Raw genomic sequence first — 14,862 nt, forward strand, 5'->3', positions numbered from 1 at the left:
AGTGATGGACTTGTCTGGCCAGAAGCAGAGGCTGACTAGATGAACGGTCAGCTGTGACTCTGGAAAGATGGCACCATGGTTCTAGGTTGGGGACATCTAAGTGTCCCTGGTGAAGGCCCTCAACATTCAGAACTATGTTGAATTGAAGGTGGGAAAACAGAACCACTTAATGTGTGAGGGAAAAGCGGTGTGGAAACACCCGCGTTTGGCTGCTTTCCACAGCGGGAAGGACCTTCAGGCCCATTCTCGTCTCAGGCTTTCCTTCTACCTCCGTCACTGACGCCTGAAGCGACAATCATTTCCTACAGCAGATGTGGTCCTGGTTATAGTCTAGTTACAGACATGTCAGCAGGCGTCTACGTGGAGATTTGCTTTCAGGTCGGGACCTACTCACTGAGCTAATGCATCCACAAAGCCCCTCTTCTCGCTTCCTTACCATGACATCACCTTTGGCCTCAAAGAGAGAGTGCAAAGCAAATTCCGAATTGGTCCCGCCGCCCGGCAGCGCACTGGAACAACACAAATTCAGAAGGTTCTCCACTGTTGAGAATAAGAAAGTCACTGTGTCAGACATGTTGGGTGTCGTGAAAGCCCACAGCCATTCCGGAGCCCGAGGTGCCTGCAGGAGAAGCCAGCCTCACCCCGCCCCCACCCACAGCTTGTCAGTACCTTGTTGCTGGAGAGCCTGGTTTTCCAGCTCGGGCCACGGCTTCCACACCAGTGTGGCCTTGTGTGTGTCCTGAGCCAGGGCGGAGACGTCTTGCAGTTCTGGGATCTCCGCTTGGAATCTTAAGCCAATGTTGATGCGTCTTCAACGACAAGAAAAAACAGTGAGGCCTTCAAGGTGACAGCCTAGGCCAGGGGCAACAATGGCTGGGGACTGAAAAATCACAGGGGAAGCTAGAAAAAACGGGGCAGTCTGAACCTTCTCAGCTGAAGCTGCAGAGGAGAGACAGCTCATTCCAAGAGCATACTGAAGAACTGAAAGGGAGGGCGGCGGGCGTGCCACAACGGCAAGTCTGCGTGTATTTATCCCTTCCAGACCGCTATTACATATTAATATATTATATATGCTGCCCAAGCTCACGAAAATTTGTGATATGAACAAGGTTCTAATTATGATTCCCATTCAAGGAACTAACAAAGCGCCGGGGAAAACCCGACTCAGCACAGGTCAAAACTAGAATGGTGTCAGCTCAGGCTTTCTGTCTCTGGGCTGTGAAGGACTCTACCACACGGGCCTGTTTCCTAAGCTCATTCACAAAAAGCATCATTTTCCCCTTAGGCAGCAAAGCGGTGCCTCTTTAGCTACAGCTTTCCATGGCTTTCAGTTGCCCATGATCAGCTAATACTACATGGAGATATTAGATGGAATACTTGGATAAAATTAATATTAGAGGAAAACATTAACTGGAAGAATAAAGTGACACATTAAGTCTGTAACTGCTACTGTCATACCGTGTTAAGCAATGTGATAAAGTCTCAAGTCAATCCACTTTCCCCTGGCCCAGCTGTGAACCACTCTTTGGTCTACAGTACCCTCGCTGTATAAACTACCTGCCTGCTAGTCAGCTGGGCGCAGTCTGTGATGGTCCATGATAAATAGTCTACAGTTGTCAGATAGTCCACTGTGGCACTGTAGTGCTTACACACAGGGTGTGGTACTGTAACAGAGGTTTCAGGTACCCTCTGGAGGTCAAGCCGCCAATGCCTGTGTGGGGGACTGTACCTCCCACTGGGTGTCATGAATGATTCAAATACTCAACAAGCCCATTTGGAAGGCTTGGCCAAGGGTCTCACAGAGGGGACATGGGGAGAAGAACACTGAGAAGGACCCTCCCCTAGCTAAGCACCTCCAATGCCACTGGGGATGCTAGATTGTTTGTATCCAGGGTCTCACATTTAATCCTAAGAAAAGACTCTGAAATTCTTGCTACTAGAAGGAAACAGTAGTTCCCAAGACAGCCGTGGGCCTACTGTTTCCACAACTCTCCCCTTTCAGTGGCCACTGACTATGGAAATACTGACTGCCCTTCCAGAAGCTTCCAGACCTTTCCCTATTCTCGGCTTGGGCTCTAAAGAATAATTGGCTATTCCTTACGGTTCTACATCCACAGTCTGCTCTCCAGGTCCTGGGGTGATGGTCACATTGTTGCCATCGATGCTGCCTGAAACACAAAAGCTAGAGTTTACAGGACAACAGGGAAAACTTCCTGAGAAATGAAAACAAACGAAAAGTTAGCAGACTAGTATTAGCCAGCCAGCAATAATCAAGGCTCTTCTCCTACCCAACCCATATGAAGTTGCAAAGAATTGGATGAATTTATGAGGGTCTCTTTTTCTTTCTTTCTTTCCCCTCCTCCTTCAGCCCCCTGACAGGGTCTTGATGTATGGCCCAATCTGGTTTTGAACTTTTTGTGCTCCTAGCGTTAAGCCTCAGTATTTGGGATTACAGGCAAACAAAACAAAACATACAATCAACCCCTCAAAACAAGAAACAAACAACAACAACAAAACAAACAACCCCCCCCCCCCAAAAAACCCAACCATTTCTCACAGAGTGTGAGGAAAGGTTGGCTGGGTAAGCTACAGGATTACAGGTGACCAGAAAGAAATCTAGCTACAAATATCTCCTGTCCTTTTTGCTCCCTCAATATCTACTGTGGAGATGGGGTTTTTCAGTGTTGTTTGGGCTGGTCTTGAACACCCCCCTCCTTCTACCTCAGCTTCCATGGTAGTTGGAGCTACACTCATGTATGGCCTACAGAGTTCATGGTTGGGTTTTTTTTTTTTCCTTATAAAGCACACTTAATACTAAGATTTGCTCTTGTTTATAATACTCAACCCCACATGTATATGCACTAAATATTTATCTTAAGTTTCTTATGACCATTCGAAGCAGTTTTAGTTTGCACATTTCCCCTTTTCTTTATCCCACTGTCACTTTCACTACTTTTCTCGGATTCTGTGAGAGTTACAGAGATGCAGAGACTTAAGAGCATCTTGCACAGTATGTGGAACAGATTAACGGACACTTCACAGAAACCCGACGGGTAAACTAGCCAGTTGAAGAAAGTGAGGCTCCCCACCCACTCAGGGTAGTATCCGAATCGACAGGGGTGACACCAGGGGTGAAGGGTCGACTCACTGGAGCGGCACAGCAGCACACGCGGCGTGGGCGTGAGGGGAGTGAGGGGCAGCTGGGGGTGCACTCCAGGGCCGTGGCCCGAGATGAGGACATTGCTGAAGAGCCCTGAGCCCTGGCGCACCGGGCTCAGCATGGGTGGCGGCGTATAGGGGGGCAGCTCGTGGGCGGGGTCCAGGAGCAGGTGGTCCCCGAGGATGCGTGGGGAGCGTAGCTGGCTCTGGTACAGGGTGGCCCCCGAGTAAGAGGTGGGGTTGGGAGTGTAGGAAGAAGGCGGTGGTGGGATGAAGAGGGGCTCAGGCCGGTGCCGGAACTTCTTCTTCTCTGGTAGGGTCTTGAGGGGTTCCTCAACTTTGGCGGCGACGGGTGGATGATGTTTCCGGGGGATTTCCTACGGTGAGAGGAAGAGTTGGGATTCAAACTAGGACATCCCAGCCATTGTCCCTTTTCTAAGTACAGAACTGCCTATCCTTGCCATGGCCCCTGTCTATAGATTTGGCCAGGGATCTCGAAAGTTCTACGGGGGTGGGGGAGAGACTGCCTCCCTTCTGCTCATCCCCTCCCGCTCCCACCACATCGGCCTTGGGCTGGTTAGTCAAGAAAATCCGGAAGGTCTGCAAAGGGTAGAGCGGGTTGGCAAGAAGTAATAAATTCAAATTCTTTTGGCTTATTACTACACTTCCTCTATCTTGAGTGGAATCCAGCAGCGTGGCTCTTTAGTCCCCACACTGCTCCTGCGGGGACAGATCACACACGTTCTGAGCAGGGGACAGAATCCTCTCTTCAGGGATGCAAGGCCCAAGGCTAAGGGGCAGGAAGAGGTTCATGCCTAGCACAGGCTCCCCGAGCTGTCTTCACGGCACTACAGGGTTACTTGAGGCCGGGGCACAGTGACCCACAATCCTCAAGGCCGTTTTAACGGGCTCTCCTGGAGATGGAGCTGGTGACGCTCCCCTGCCACGCCCCTCGGAGGCTCCTCTGTAGCAACCCCATCTCCTCCTGTTTCCTGTCAGCAGAGCGAGTTTAGGGGCTCTGGCGGGGGAACCAAGCCTCGTCTGGGGGACCTGCCACACGGATACATATATACTAGTAAGTCCACACATGCACGTCAAATAAAAGAAGCAGGGTAATGCCAAAGCCGGACAGAAACAGACTTGAGTCGGGGGCCCAGCATCAACCCGGAAAAGCCGAGAGCTGGGTGTGACAGCCAGCCCGCGATACCTGTGGAGAGGCTCTGAGGTGCGAAGGCACAGCTGCAGTGCCCAGCAGCTCTAGTGCCAGAGTGGCGAGTGAAGACAGCAGCAAGGGGTGATGGGAAAGGCTTTCATGGTCACATGACCTGCTGCCTCCAGGCCATGTGACCCGCCCTAGCGCCCCCCTCAGCTTTGGGCTCCTCTCACCGCCGGTCTCCAGTCGTGTGGCCTCTGCCCTTTCCCTCACACCCACTACTTCACTCTAAACTCCCTCGTCTTCCAAGGTGCCATCCCTACCTCTTGGACGGGGGCTCTTCGGGAGGTGAAGGATGAGGGGGCGAGGAACTCCGGGCTTCAGTGTGGAGCTCCCTGAGGGAGGGCCAACGGGGGTCTCTTTAGACCAGTACCTCCCTCCTTTCCTCTGGTAGGGGCGCTTCACACCCCGAGGCGCAAGGAGCCTCGAGGCTGAGGAGGATGTTTGGAAATGGCGGCTTTACACATCCTTATCCTTAACTGAGGAACAAATCTGGAAACTTTTAAGCCCTGTCCCTGGGTCACTGAGGAGGTCCTTTTAGTAATGTGGAGCTCCTGGTGATCTCAACTCTGCCCTGGAGCCCAAACTTAAGTCCACAGGGTCAAAAGTCCTTTTAAGATTCTTTCTGGTGCCAGCCCCCCCCCCCCGCCCCGCCCCGCCCGCCCCTAAATAATGCTTTACCATCTCCCAGGCAAGGTTCTCTGAGCCACCTGAACCAGAGGCACCACTCAGAATGTCACACCGCCTAGACTGTCACATTTGGGACACGTCTGAAGTATTTAAACGAGGCAGAGCAAAATAAATCAATCAATCAATCAATCAATCAATCAATCAATCAATCAATCTGAGTTTTATAAGGCTCCTGCCCCCAGGGAGGAAGAAGTCCACTGGTAAGTCCCAACACTCTGGGGGAAATTGACACTCCGGGAGGGACATTCTCAAGTTGGCCATATCCCAGAGCTGAGATTAGAAGTTAGAGCTCGTCCCTGGATCTTAAACTGTTTTTTTTGTCACTCTTTAATCATTCCACGTGCAAGCAGCTCCCACTTCAGCCTGCCTGTCAGCTGACGGTGTCTCTCATCCCTGCATTAAGCCAAAGTCCACCCCTGCCTACTCGGAACTCCCATAATGACCTACCACCACTGTCTTGCTTGTTGGGCCCACCTGCCTGGTATACAGGTGCACCCCGATTTATGATGGAGCTCCAATCCACATAACCCACAGTTAACCCAAAATAACTAAGTTTAAAATGCCTTGCATGCAACTCACTCACAGAGCACCCTAGATCTGCAGCCCAGGGCACAGCAGTCTCTGTGCCCTCATGATCACTTAGCTGATTGGGGGCTGTGGCGTCAAGCCACTACGGGGTGTCCTGAGAGAAGGCTTGTGTCCTATAGTTTTATGTCACTGGCCGGGGAGAAGGCCAAGACCCCAAATTCAGAGTAGAACTCTCACTCATACGTAAAGCCATGAGCTTGTAAGTGGAGATCCATTTTGGCCAGAGACATCTGTATTTTCGTCTTGTTGCCTGCAGGGCACAGGTTTCTCCCTAGCTCCCCTCTTCTCACTGTCATCAGTGAGATGAGTGGCTGCAATCCCTATGTGACAATGACATCAGTCCTCACAACTTCCCGGTGCGCATGTAGCGGAGCTGTTTCACCTTTTCCTGTTGCTAGCTGCCTCTGTTCAGAATATGGAGGTTGTCCCTCAGCCTCTCGGTTTCTGGTCCTCAATGTCACACAAGAGCCCCAAACAACTCCTTTTGAATGTTCCTAACCCTCCCCTCATGTCCCCTAGACTCCCGGGAGCCATTCCCTCTCTCCAGACATATAAGACCCAACTCTGAGGGAAAGGACAGGCCTGGTATGGCCAAGCATGGAGGTCATAAATCCCCCAAGGGTAGAGAGAAGAGGAGGGAGTGATGAAGGCAAGAGGAAGTTAACAGTGAGTGAGAACCACACATCACTTTGCTTTCCTGAGATTTGCGGTGTCCGGCTTTCACTGGGCGTATTATGGGAACTGTAGTGGACCCTCGTCCCCCGGAGTATTTTAAGCGGGTGTGAAGATGAAGCTATTGACAAGGCAGATCATGCGAGCCAATGATGCTGCGGCTACTTCCCAGAGGCGCCGCCCTTCCCAGGGTTACCTTTTGGGCAGCTGGATCTGGGGAGAAGCCAGAGGTCTTGGGAGAGGACCAGGACAAGGCAGGAGCTGTTCGTTGCCAAGATGCTTTTCATATCTTAGTAACTGGCAAGGTTATAATGATGTCTGCCAACCGGGTTATCATTTACATTTAAGCATGAGAACACGTCAGTTCTCAGAACAGGGTCCAGGCCATTAGCCTGGGGGGAGTAACAAGCATGGGATGGGTGGTCAAATGCAGGTGGCCTGTTAAGCCTGGACCTGACTGAAAAGGAGACTCTCTCGTATCCGAGCCTAGGCCAGTGACTCCGGAAAAGCCTTCCTCATCTCCAAGAAAGCAAAGAGACGTCCCCACCCCAGGCAAGGTGTGGCAGCGCAGCAACTCACAGCGGACGCACGGGGGGCAGCCCCTTGGGGAGAGCGAGGGGGGGACAGGGCCATCCTCACGAGCACAGGCATCTCGTCGTCCGACGTCGAGCTGGCTGGCTTGTCTCTGGCCGAGGGGGTGGCAGCGACGCTGTTGGTGAACCCCTGAGAGCTGGGCTTGGGCGGGAGAAGCTTGACAGGGACAGACACGGGCATGACCATAGGCGTGAGGCGGTCTGCCTCAGGAGGGAGCTGCGGTGGCGGTGGAGGCGGAGGTGGCAGTGGCGGCTGGGGCTGAGGCTGAGGCTGAGGCTGAGGCGCTGGCGCCTTCTCTCCTTCCTCCTACACAGACAATAAAGGCTTTGATCCTGGGCTTAAAGCAGCTCTCCCAAGGGGGACTTGCTTTTCCTCAGAAGTTCCAGGACGTCAGTGGTGGGGAAACAGAAAGCCACAGCTGGGTGGTCTCTTCCTATAACTCAGGGTCCCTGAGCTACATTTACCTTATCACTTTATATGAAAAAAAAAAAAAAAAGAGTTGGTGGGGCTTTCATGCTTTTTGAAGTAAAGGAGAAGGACTGATGTTCAGCCAAAACCGAACACGTGACCTTCCATTCCTTGGGCCTCAGTTTACTCAAGGTGTCTAATGGAAACAGTCATCACAGCCTACATTTTTATTCGGTTTGTTTCTTTGAGACAGGTTCTCCAGAGGAGCCAAACTGGCCTCAAACTGAGGATCCTCCTGCCTCAGCCTGGATGACAGGAGTGTAATGCTACGTCAGGCTAAAAAAAAAAAAAAAAAAATTCCTTTTCTGTTTTTGAGACAGGGTCTTGCTATGTTGCTTTGGCTAGCCCGGAACTTGCTATGTAAACCAGGCTGGATTCAACTTGCAGTGATCCTCCTGTCTCTCCCTCTTGAGCTTTGGGGTTATATAGGCACGAGCCATGATCCATCTGGCAACATCCTGTTTTGAAAAAGCGAAGACAGGATGGAGAGATGGCTCAGCGGTTAAAAACACTGGCTGCTCTTCCAGAGGACCCAGGTTCATTTCCCAGCACCCACATGGCAGCTCACACTGTCTGTAATCCAGTATTCATGTAGACAAAACACCAATGCACACAAAATAAAAATAAATTAAAAAAAAAGAATAAAAACCTGAAGACAAACTCATCTTCTTATCTGGCACAGCCAGGGAATGGAGACAGGAGAGTGAATCTCATAAAATCAATATTCAAAGAAGTTTCAGGAAATTCTATGAGTTTTAACCTAACCCAAAGACGGTTTCCTATGCGACTATCCACCGGGTAACCCTGAGAGTATGCAGGGTCCCTGGACCCTGCCTACAGCCGTTCACCATCGCATGGATGAACAGAACATTCTGGCCAAGAGTTTGAGAGTTATATGCTTTTTTTGTAGCCACTGACCACTGATCTCAAAGCCCATCTTGTTACAGCCTTGAATATTACAAGCTGTATCTCTGCATTTACATGTTTATATATGTCACATTTGCACAGTTCTCTCTGCATCCTTCTCTGGAAAAAGATATAGGATTCCCTAAGGCAATTTCTAGCACCCCTCTTTTGACACTTGTCTCTAAAGCCAGGGAAGTGGGGGCTGTGTGATCTGGCTGGCTCCCAGGGAGGACTGGGCCTCTCCTAGCACCCACAAAAGGCACAGCCATCCCCCTGTCTCACTCTGACAGCAGCAAAGCAAAGCAAGCAGCACATGATCTGTGAAGGATGAGGTGAGCTCCTGCTGACCTGTTTGAGGCTGGGGGAGGCCCTCATTCCCCCATGGGACCGCATGTGGCCGTTCAGGGCAGGCAGGCTTTTGAACTCCTTCAGGCAGATGGAGCATGTCAGCTTGTTCTTGGCATCAAACTGCTCCCCAAATGCTCCTTTGGTTTGGCCACTGATGAAGGAGAGGGTCACATGGAAAGGACGCACACATTGAGGAAGGGAAAACAAGAATTTATCACAAGGCCTCCCACCTACAATGAACCCATTTTATTTATCTAATCCTCCACTGCCCGTGGCTTTGATAGCTTCCAGAGAACCAAACCCAATGTTCAGATAGAAAAACTGAGGCTCAGAGGGAACAAAGCTTTCTTTCTTATTTATTTATTTATTTATTTATTTATTTACTTTTTTTTTTTTTGAGACAGAGTCTCTCTGTGTAGCCTTGGCTGTCCTAGACTCACTTTGTAAACCAGGCTGGCCTCGAACTCACAGCGATCCTCCTGCCTCTACCTCCCAAGTGCTGGGATTAAAGGCACGAGCCATCACGCCCGGCCAAGGCTTTCTTTCTTAAAAAACAAAATAGATTTACATATATTGTGTGTGTGCATATACCTGTGTAATGTATGCCATCGTGTGTGTGTGTGTGTGTGTGTGTGTGTGTGTGTGTGTGCGCGCGCGCGCGCGCGTGCGGTCAGAAGACCACTTGGAGTCATCTCTTTCCTTTTGCTATATAGGCCCCAGGGTTCAAATTCAAGTCATCATCAGGCTTAGCACCTCTATCTCCAGAGCCACGTCACTGGCCTAGGAGGGCTTCTTCTTCTAAAATAAAGTGGTGTGTGTGTGTGTGTGTGTGTGTGTGTGTGTGTGTGTGTGTGTGTGGTGTTTCAGTTACTTGTATTGCATGTGCAGCTGTGAGCCACCTCTTGTGGGTGCTGGGTCTCCAACTCCAGTCGGCTGTAAGACCAGCAAGCGCTCTTTCCTGCTAAGCCATCTATCTCTCCAGCAGAAAGTGCTTCCTTAAAACCAGGTCCCCCAAGACACATTCCCCATCATTTCAGGCCTTCAGGCACTGGGGCTTTCTCGTCCACAGCTTTCAGGGCCACCCACCATGGTTATGAGAGAAGCAAGTGAGTTTGCACTATTCACTGCCACACGCCCAAAGTCCGGCTTTAAGCCTGGTACACAGAAGGTGCTCGGCAAGTCCTTGCTGACTGAACAGATAAAGAAGAGCATGCACCGTGGTGCACCCCTGTAATCCCAGCACTTGGAGAGGCAGAGGCAGGCGGGTCTCTGTGAGAGAGAGAGAACACAACACATGGCAGCCAAACCCCTTACTGTGCCTCACTCTGGGTGTCCCTTCAGCTCTCTGAGCTCAGCGCTCTCATCTCTGAGACGAGAACAGCAGTGGCTGAGGATAACTGAGGACTTATGATTGACAGGTGCCCGGCAGCAATGCCTGCCTCACTGGTGTCTTACTCCCTGTAACACGTGGGTTAAGCATACAGTAAGTGCTCAAGCACACCTACTACTGCTTTTCCTATACTTTCTTTGAAACATTGACCTTGGATTTAGAAGTGAGTTACTTAAACAACCCAAGAAAACCCCCAGCCTCCCAAATAGTTCAAATCTTTGGTCATACCTTGATTCCGGGGACCCTGGCTGGGTTCTCCCGTCAGGTAGGTGCATCTAATTACCGAAAGAAAACAAGAGAGAGAGAGAGAGAGAGAGAGAGAGAGAGAGAGAGAGAGAGAGAGAGAGAGAGACCAAACATGTGAGGAATCTCAAGTCTCAAGTGGTCTGAACACCAGGATCATATCCTTCCAGAACCTTCACTGCTCAGGATTACCCTGGCATGTCTACACATGTCTTTGTTCCGCATCTGACTTCTTCCCCTACTCCCTGAGCTCACAGCTGATACCAGCCCCAACTGGGACACAACCTCCTTCCACCCTCCTTACTTTGCTCTATTCTGCACTAACGGGGTCTCTCCCCACAACGGGCCAGAGAAGGAAGGAACAGCACAGCATCATTCCAGGAGGCCCGATAGAATTTTCTTAAAAACCCATAACGTTGGGCCTACGAGTGCATGCATGGCTTGCATGGTGTGGTGCATGTGTGTTGCGGGGAGTATTTGTGCAGGAGTCAGAGGACAATCTGTGTCTTGGGGATGCATTCAGTGGGGGGTGAGACATGCCCACGGTGTGGTCCCCTGGCCTCTGTTACAGACACTGTGCATGTGTGTGTATTCGTCTGTGTGCAGGGGCACATGGTTATGCATGCACATGTAGGCACGTGAGTGGAGGTCAGAGGTCAGGCCAGCCTTGCCTGGTTGTTCCCCAGGCACTAATTTTTATTACACTTATTTGTTACATGTGTGTATGTGCTGCTACGACATGTGTGTGGAGGTCAACAGACAACGTGTTGGGGTCACTACTCTCCTTTCTCCTGGGTGCTGGGGGATGGAGTGCAGGTCCTCAGGCGGGCAGCAGCACGTGCCACTCCCTACTGAGCCATCGTGACAGCCCAACTTGTTCTTTTTGAGACAGGGTCTCTCACTGGCTTGGAACTCTATACCGAGCTAGGCTGACTGGCTGGAGAGCTCCAGGGATCCTCTGGTTTCTGCTTCCCCAGTGGCAGCATTGCAAGCCCTTGCTGCCAAGCTCCGCCCCATCTCCCCATGATTGAACTGAGTCACCCCCTATCCCCCAGGCCCTGGCTCGAGGTCCTGATCATTACATTAACCATTTAGGACTTTACTACAATATTCTAGCCATCTCCTTAGGGAGATAACAAATCCCCAGGGCCGAGGACTGAAGCCAAATTGATTTTGTATTCCAAGTGCCTGGCACACACAGTGCCTGGCACATGTAGGTTAACCGTTGTGAAACGTATAAAGAACGTAAAGGGTGAAGGTTGGAAAGAGAACTGGGTCTGTTGCACACACAGATATGGGGAGAAACCTCAACTCTGAGATACCTGGGGCCACATCGCACTGGGAGACGGCTGCTGATGCTGAGGCCCCATGTTGTTGAGGTGGATCCCGCTGGGGGACAGGAGTGGTTGGTGAGGAAGGGTGCTGCTGACCCGAGTCATTTCTGAGCTTGCTGGGTCTGCCACCCCTGTATCAGGAGGCCCCATGTCCCCATGGGAGCTCAGCAGAGCCGGAGTCTGTCTGTCACTAGAATATGACTTCAACTGACTGTCTTCCCGCTGCTGGTGCTGGGACAGGTGGCTCTGCTGGTAGAGGGGGTGGCTATAGGGCTGTTGAGGCTCCTGATAGTAATACTGGGGCATGGAGCCCAGCTGGATCAGCTGGACAGCATGTGCCTGCTCCGGGGTATACTGATGGGGGTCCCTGTGGTAGGAAGGGGGCTGCAGGTGCATCGGCGGCTGCTGCTGTTCTTGCAAGTGTTGCATCATGGGTTGGGGCTGATAATACTGAGGTATCTGCAGTGAACTCTGCCGCTGCTGCAGTTGGAGCTGCTGCTGCTGCTGCTGCTGCTGTTGCTGCTGAGGCTGCGAGGGGCGAATCTGCTGCTGCTGTTGCTGTTGCATTTCTTGCACAGAGATCCGCTGCAGCCCTGCTTGCTGCTGCTGAGGCGGCGGTGGCGGTGGCTGCGGGTAATATTGGTGCTGCTGCATTGGTTGCATATGGCTGGGCAGCACCTGAGGGGCTTGCAGTGGCTGTCCTCCTTGCATTGCCATCTGGGCCAGGGGCTGCTGGTAGTCATAATACAGGTGCCCTTGGGGAGTGTGCTGCCCGACTGGAAGGGCTGGTTTGGGCAGTCCCCCTGTGAAACCAGGGTGAGGCTGCTGGGGCACCTGCTGGTAGCGGGAAGCTATAGCCGATGCTGAGGGCTCCACAGGCTTCTGAGACAGCAGCTGACGGAGGGCACTGTCAGAGGCCCCGTCCATCACTGCTGACTGGGTGTGCAGCACCTGGGCCATATTGTTGACCTGAATTCGCAGGTTTTGGTTGGCAAATACCTGGGTGAAAGAATCCAGCTTGTGTAAAACGCCACTGGTGAGTTTCTGGGTCCGGATCTCACTGGCCTGGGAATACGTGTATTGGTAGCCATCCGCAGGCTCCACCTGGGCCGGCGCTCCCCACATCATGTTTGAGTTGGCCAAGTTGCTACGAAGCTGGACATGGTTCCCAGGTCCCGCATGGCTTCCCCATCCGCCCTGCCTGGAGGTATCCATTTGACCAAGGTTTTTGGAGCCAAGAGGCAAGCCCAGACCATCCCGGGCATCTTGAGGGAAGTGAGGGGAGATGGGTGAGGCCTGCGGGGCATCCATTCCAGCCCCCGAGATTGTATTCCCATAGCTGTGGTTCAGCCCGCTGTGGACACCGAGGGGTGCCTGTTGATAGAAGAGGTTCTCACCACCGTGTGCCACGTGGTTGGTCTTGTACAGCTGCTGGTCCCCCATTCTCCTTGGTTATGAATGTTTTTTTTTTTAAAGGAAAGAGAAAAGAAAAAAAAAAAAGAGGAAATGAAGGAAATCCAAAAATCCTGAAACCCTGAGAAGATGAGCAGAAGTGTCCACCCTACTCCACGGCTGACATGTCTGTGAGGGTGGCCGGAGGCAGGGGTTCCCGTTGGCTTGAACCACGCATGTGCAGAGTCGAGGTGTCTACATCCTCACCCGGGCTGAGGTACGGACCAGACACCACCAAGGTGGGGAAATGTTTTTCACACCTGGAAGACAGGATGCAAAGGACAAAATTATCTTCCTGGATGCTTCATGACAAGCCATTGTGTATATTGTGGCCATTAATAAAAGGTAAGTGCAGGGAGGGCTAGTGTGGAGGATCAGCAGCTTAAGGCACTGGCCACTGAGTCTGATGACCTCAGTTCAAAGCCAGGGACCACGAGGTGGAAGGAGAGATCTGACTCCTGAAAACTGTACTCTGACCTCCGTGGGAGCGCCATGGGGTGTGTGATGTGTATACTCACGTGCAGGGATTGTAAGTGTCAGAGGAGGACATCAGGTGTCCCGCTCAACCAACTCCCACCTTATCCCAGGGCCTCTTGTTGAACTTTGTGCTAGATTAGTGGCCAGCAAGCCTCAGTGATCCTCCCTCTCTATGCCGCCCACAGTGCTGGAGTTCTAGCCACTGATAGCCACACTGAGCTTTTTCTATGTGTGCTAGAGATTTGAACTCAGGTCCTCATGTTTGTGCAGCAGATGGGCCTCCTTCCAAGGCTTCTCCTCTTCAATTCCAGTTCTTTAGTCATCTTTAAACCGGGCTGTGACGCTCTGGGAGCGCACGAGGGCTTTGCAAGCGCTGCCCACACACTCCAGACTCCAAGAGGAACAGTTCTCATGGGTTTTGGTTTTTGAGACAGGGTTTCTCTGCGTAGCCTTGGCTGTCCTGGACTCACTTTGAAGACCAGGCTGGCCTTGAACTCACAGCGATCCGCCTGCTTCTGCCTCCCTGAGTGCTGGGATTACAGGCGTGCGCCACTGAGCCCAGCACAAAAGAGCCTTTAACCTAAAAATATATTACATATAGAATTCCTGGGGGAGGTGAAATACAAATAAAATTTCAAGGGAAAAGAGAGGACATAGTGTGTGCACATATGCATGTGTATTGAGTGGTGGTGGTGGTGGTGGTGGTGTGTTTGTGTATGTGTGTGTGTGTGTGTGTGTGTGTGTGTGAGTGTGTGTGTGTGTTGGATGACTAATGGTGGGTACTAAATGGCTAGGGTGTTTAGGTTCCATGGGATAAATTTAAAAGTGATGTCATAGTTTCACTTAAAAAAATATCAATATTTATAATATGCAGGAAATCACATCGGCAAACACGATAAAAACTGTAGATGTAAACTTGAACATGAGTGGGGGCGGGTAAAGGGTTTTGCAAAGCTCTAAATTGGGTGTGGCAACACATGCTTGTAATCCCAGTGCTCAGAGGCAGGAAGATCAGGAGGCGTTGAAGGCCATTCTGGGCTACATAAGATCCTGTCTCAAAAAAATCTTAAGAAAAAGGAGTTTTACAATCTTATTTTAGGGAGGGTTTTTAAGCAGAAACATCTGGAGTTGTCCCTGAGTTTGAGCTGTTGGGGACAGTGAGGGGGTGGGTCACTTAAGGCTCCTCAGCAGATGTGCCAGGGTGCTGGGAACAGGGGTGACATGTTCCAGTGCCAAGCTCCTCGGCTGCTCAAAAGATGGCCCACACCACAGGGGAGCTGGTTAGTGTTTATAGCCAGGGCTTCTCGCCCACTCGCACCGCAATGGTT

The 14,862-nt window shown here is 51.4% G+C and overlaps 1 protein-coding gene across 18 annotated transcripts in view; it reads right to left on the reverse strand.

Moving 5' to 3' along the window:
- The window catches only part of TRERF1 (transcriptional regulating factor 1), a 213,568-nt gene that overhangs the window by 31,550 nt on the left and 167,156 nt on the right, over positions 1-14,862 (reverse strand). For 14 of the 18 annotated variants that reach the window (XM_084752960.1, XM_084752961.1, XM_084752969.1 and 11 more), the window contains 8 exons: positions 11,594-13,317; positions 10,257-10,303; positions 8,639-8,789; positions 6,902-7,222; positions 3,149-3,536; positions 2,102-2,168; positions 670-809; positions 437-540 (listed from right to left, as the gene is read on the reverse strand). In XM_084752960.1, coding sequence (XP_084609086.1) covers positions 437-540; positions 670-809; positions 2,102-2,168; positions 3,149-3,536; positions 6,902-7,222; positions 8,639-8,789; positions 10,257-10,303; positions 11,594-13,048 — 2,673 coding nt within the window. In that variant the 5' untranslated portion in view covers positions 13,049-13,317. The remainder of the gene's footprint in view (positions 1-436; positions 541-669; positions 810-2,101; positions 2,169-3,148; positions 3,537-6,901; positions 7,223-8,638; positions 8,790-10,256; positions 10,304-11,593; positions 13,318-14,862) is intronic. The other 4 variants (XM_084752966.1, XM_084752965.1, XM_084752967.1 and 1 more) reach the window with 3 other exon arrangements.

This window comes from Acomys minous (assembly GCF_964271855.1).
Source record: "Acomys minous genome assembly, chromosome: 13".
Classification (NCBI taxonomy): domain Eukaryota; kingdom Metazoa; phylum Chordata; class Mammalia; order Rodentia; family Muridae; genus Acomys; species Acomys minous.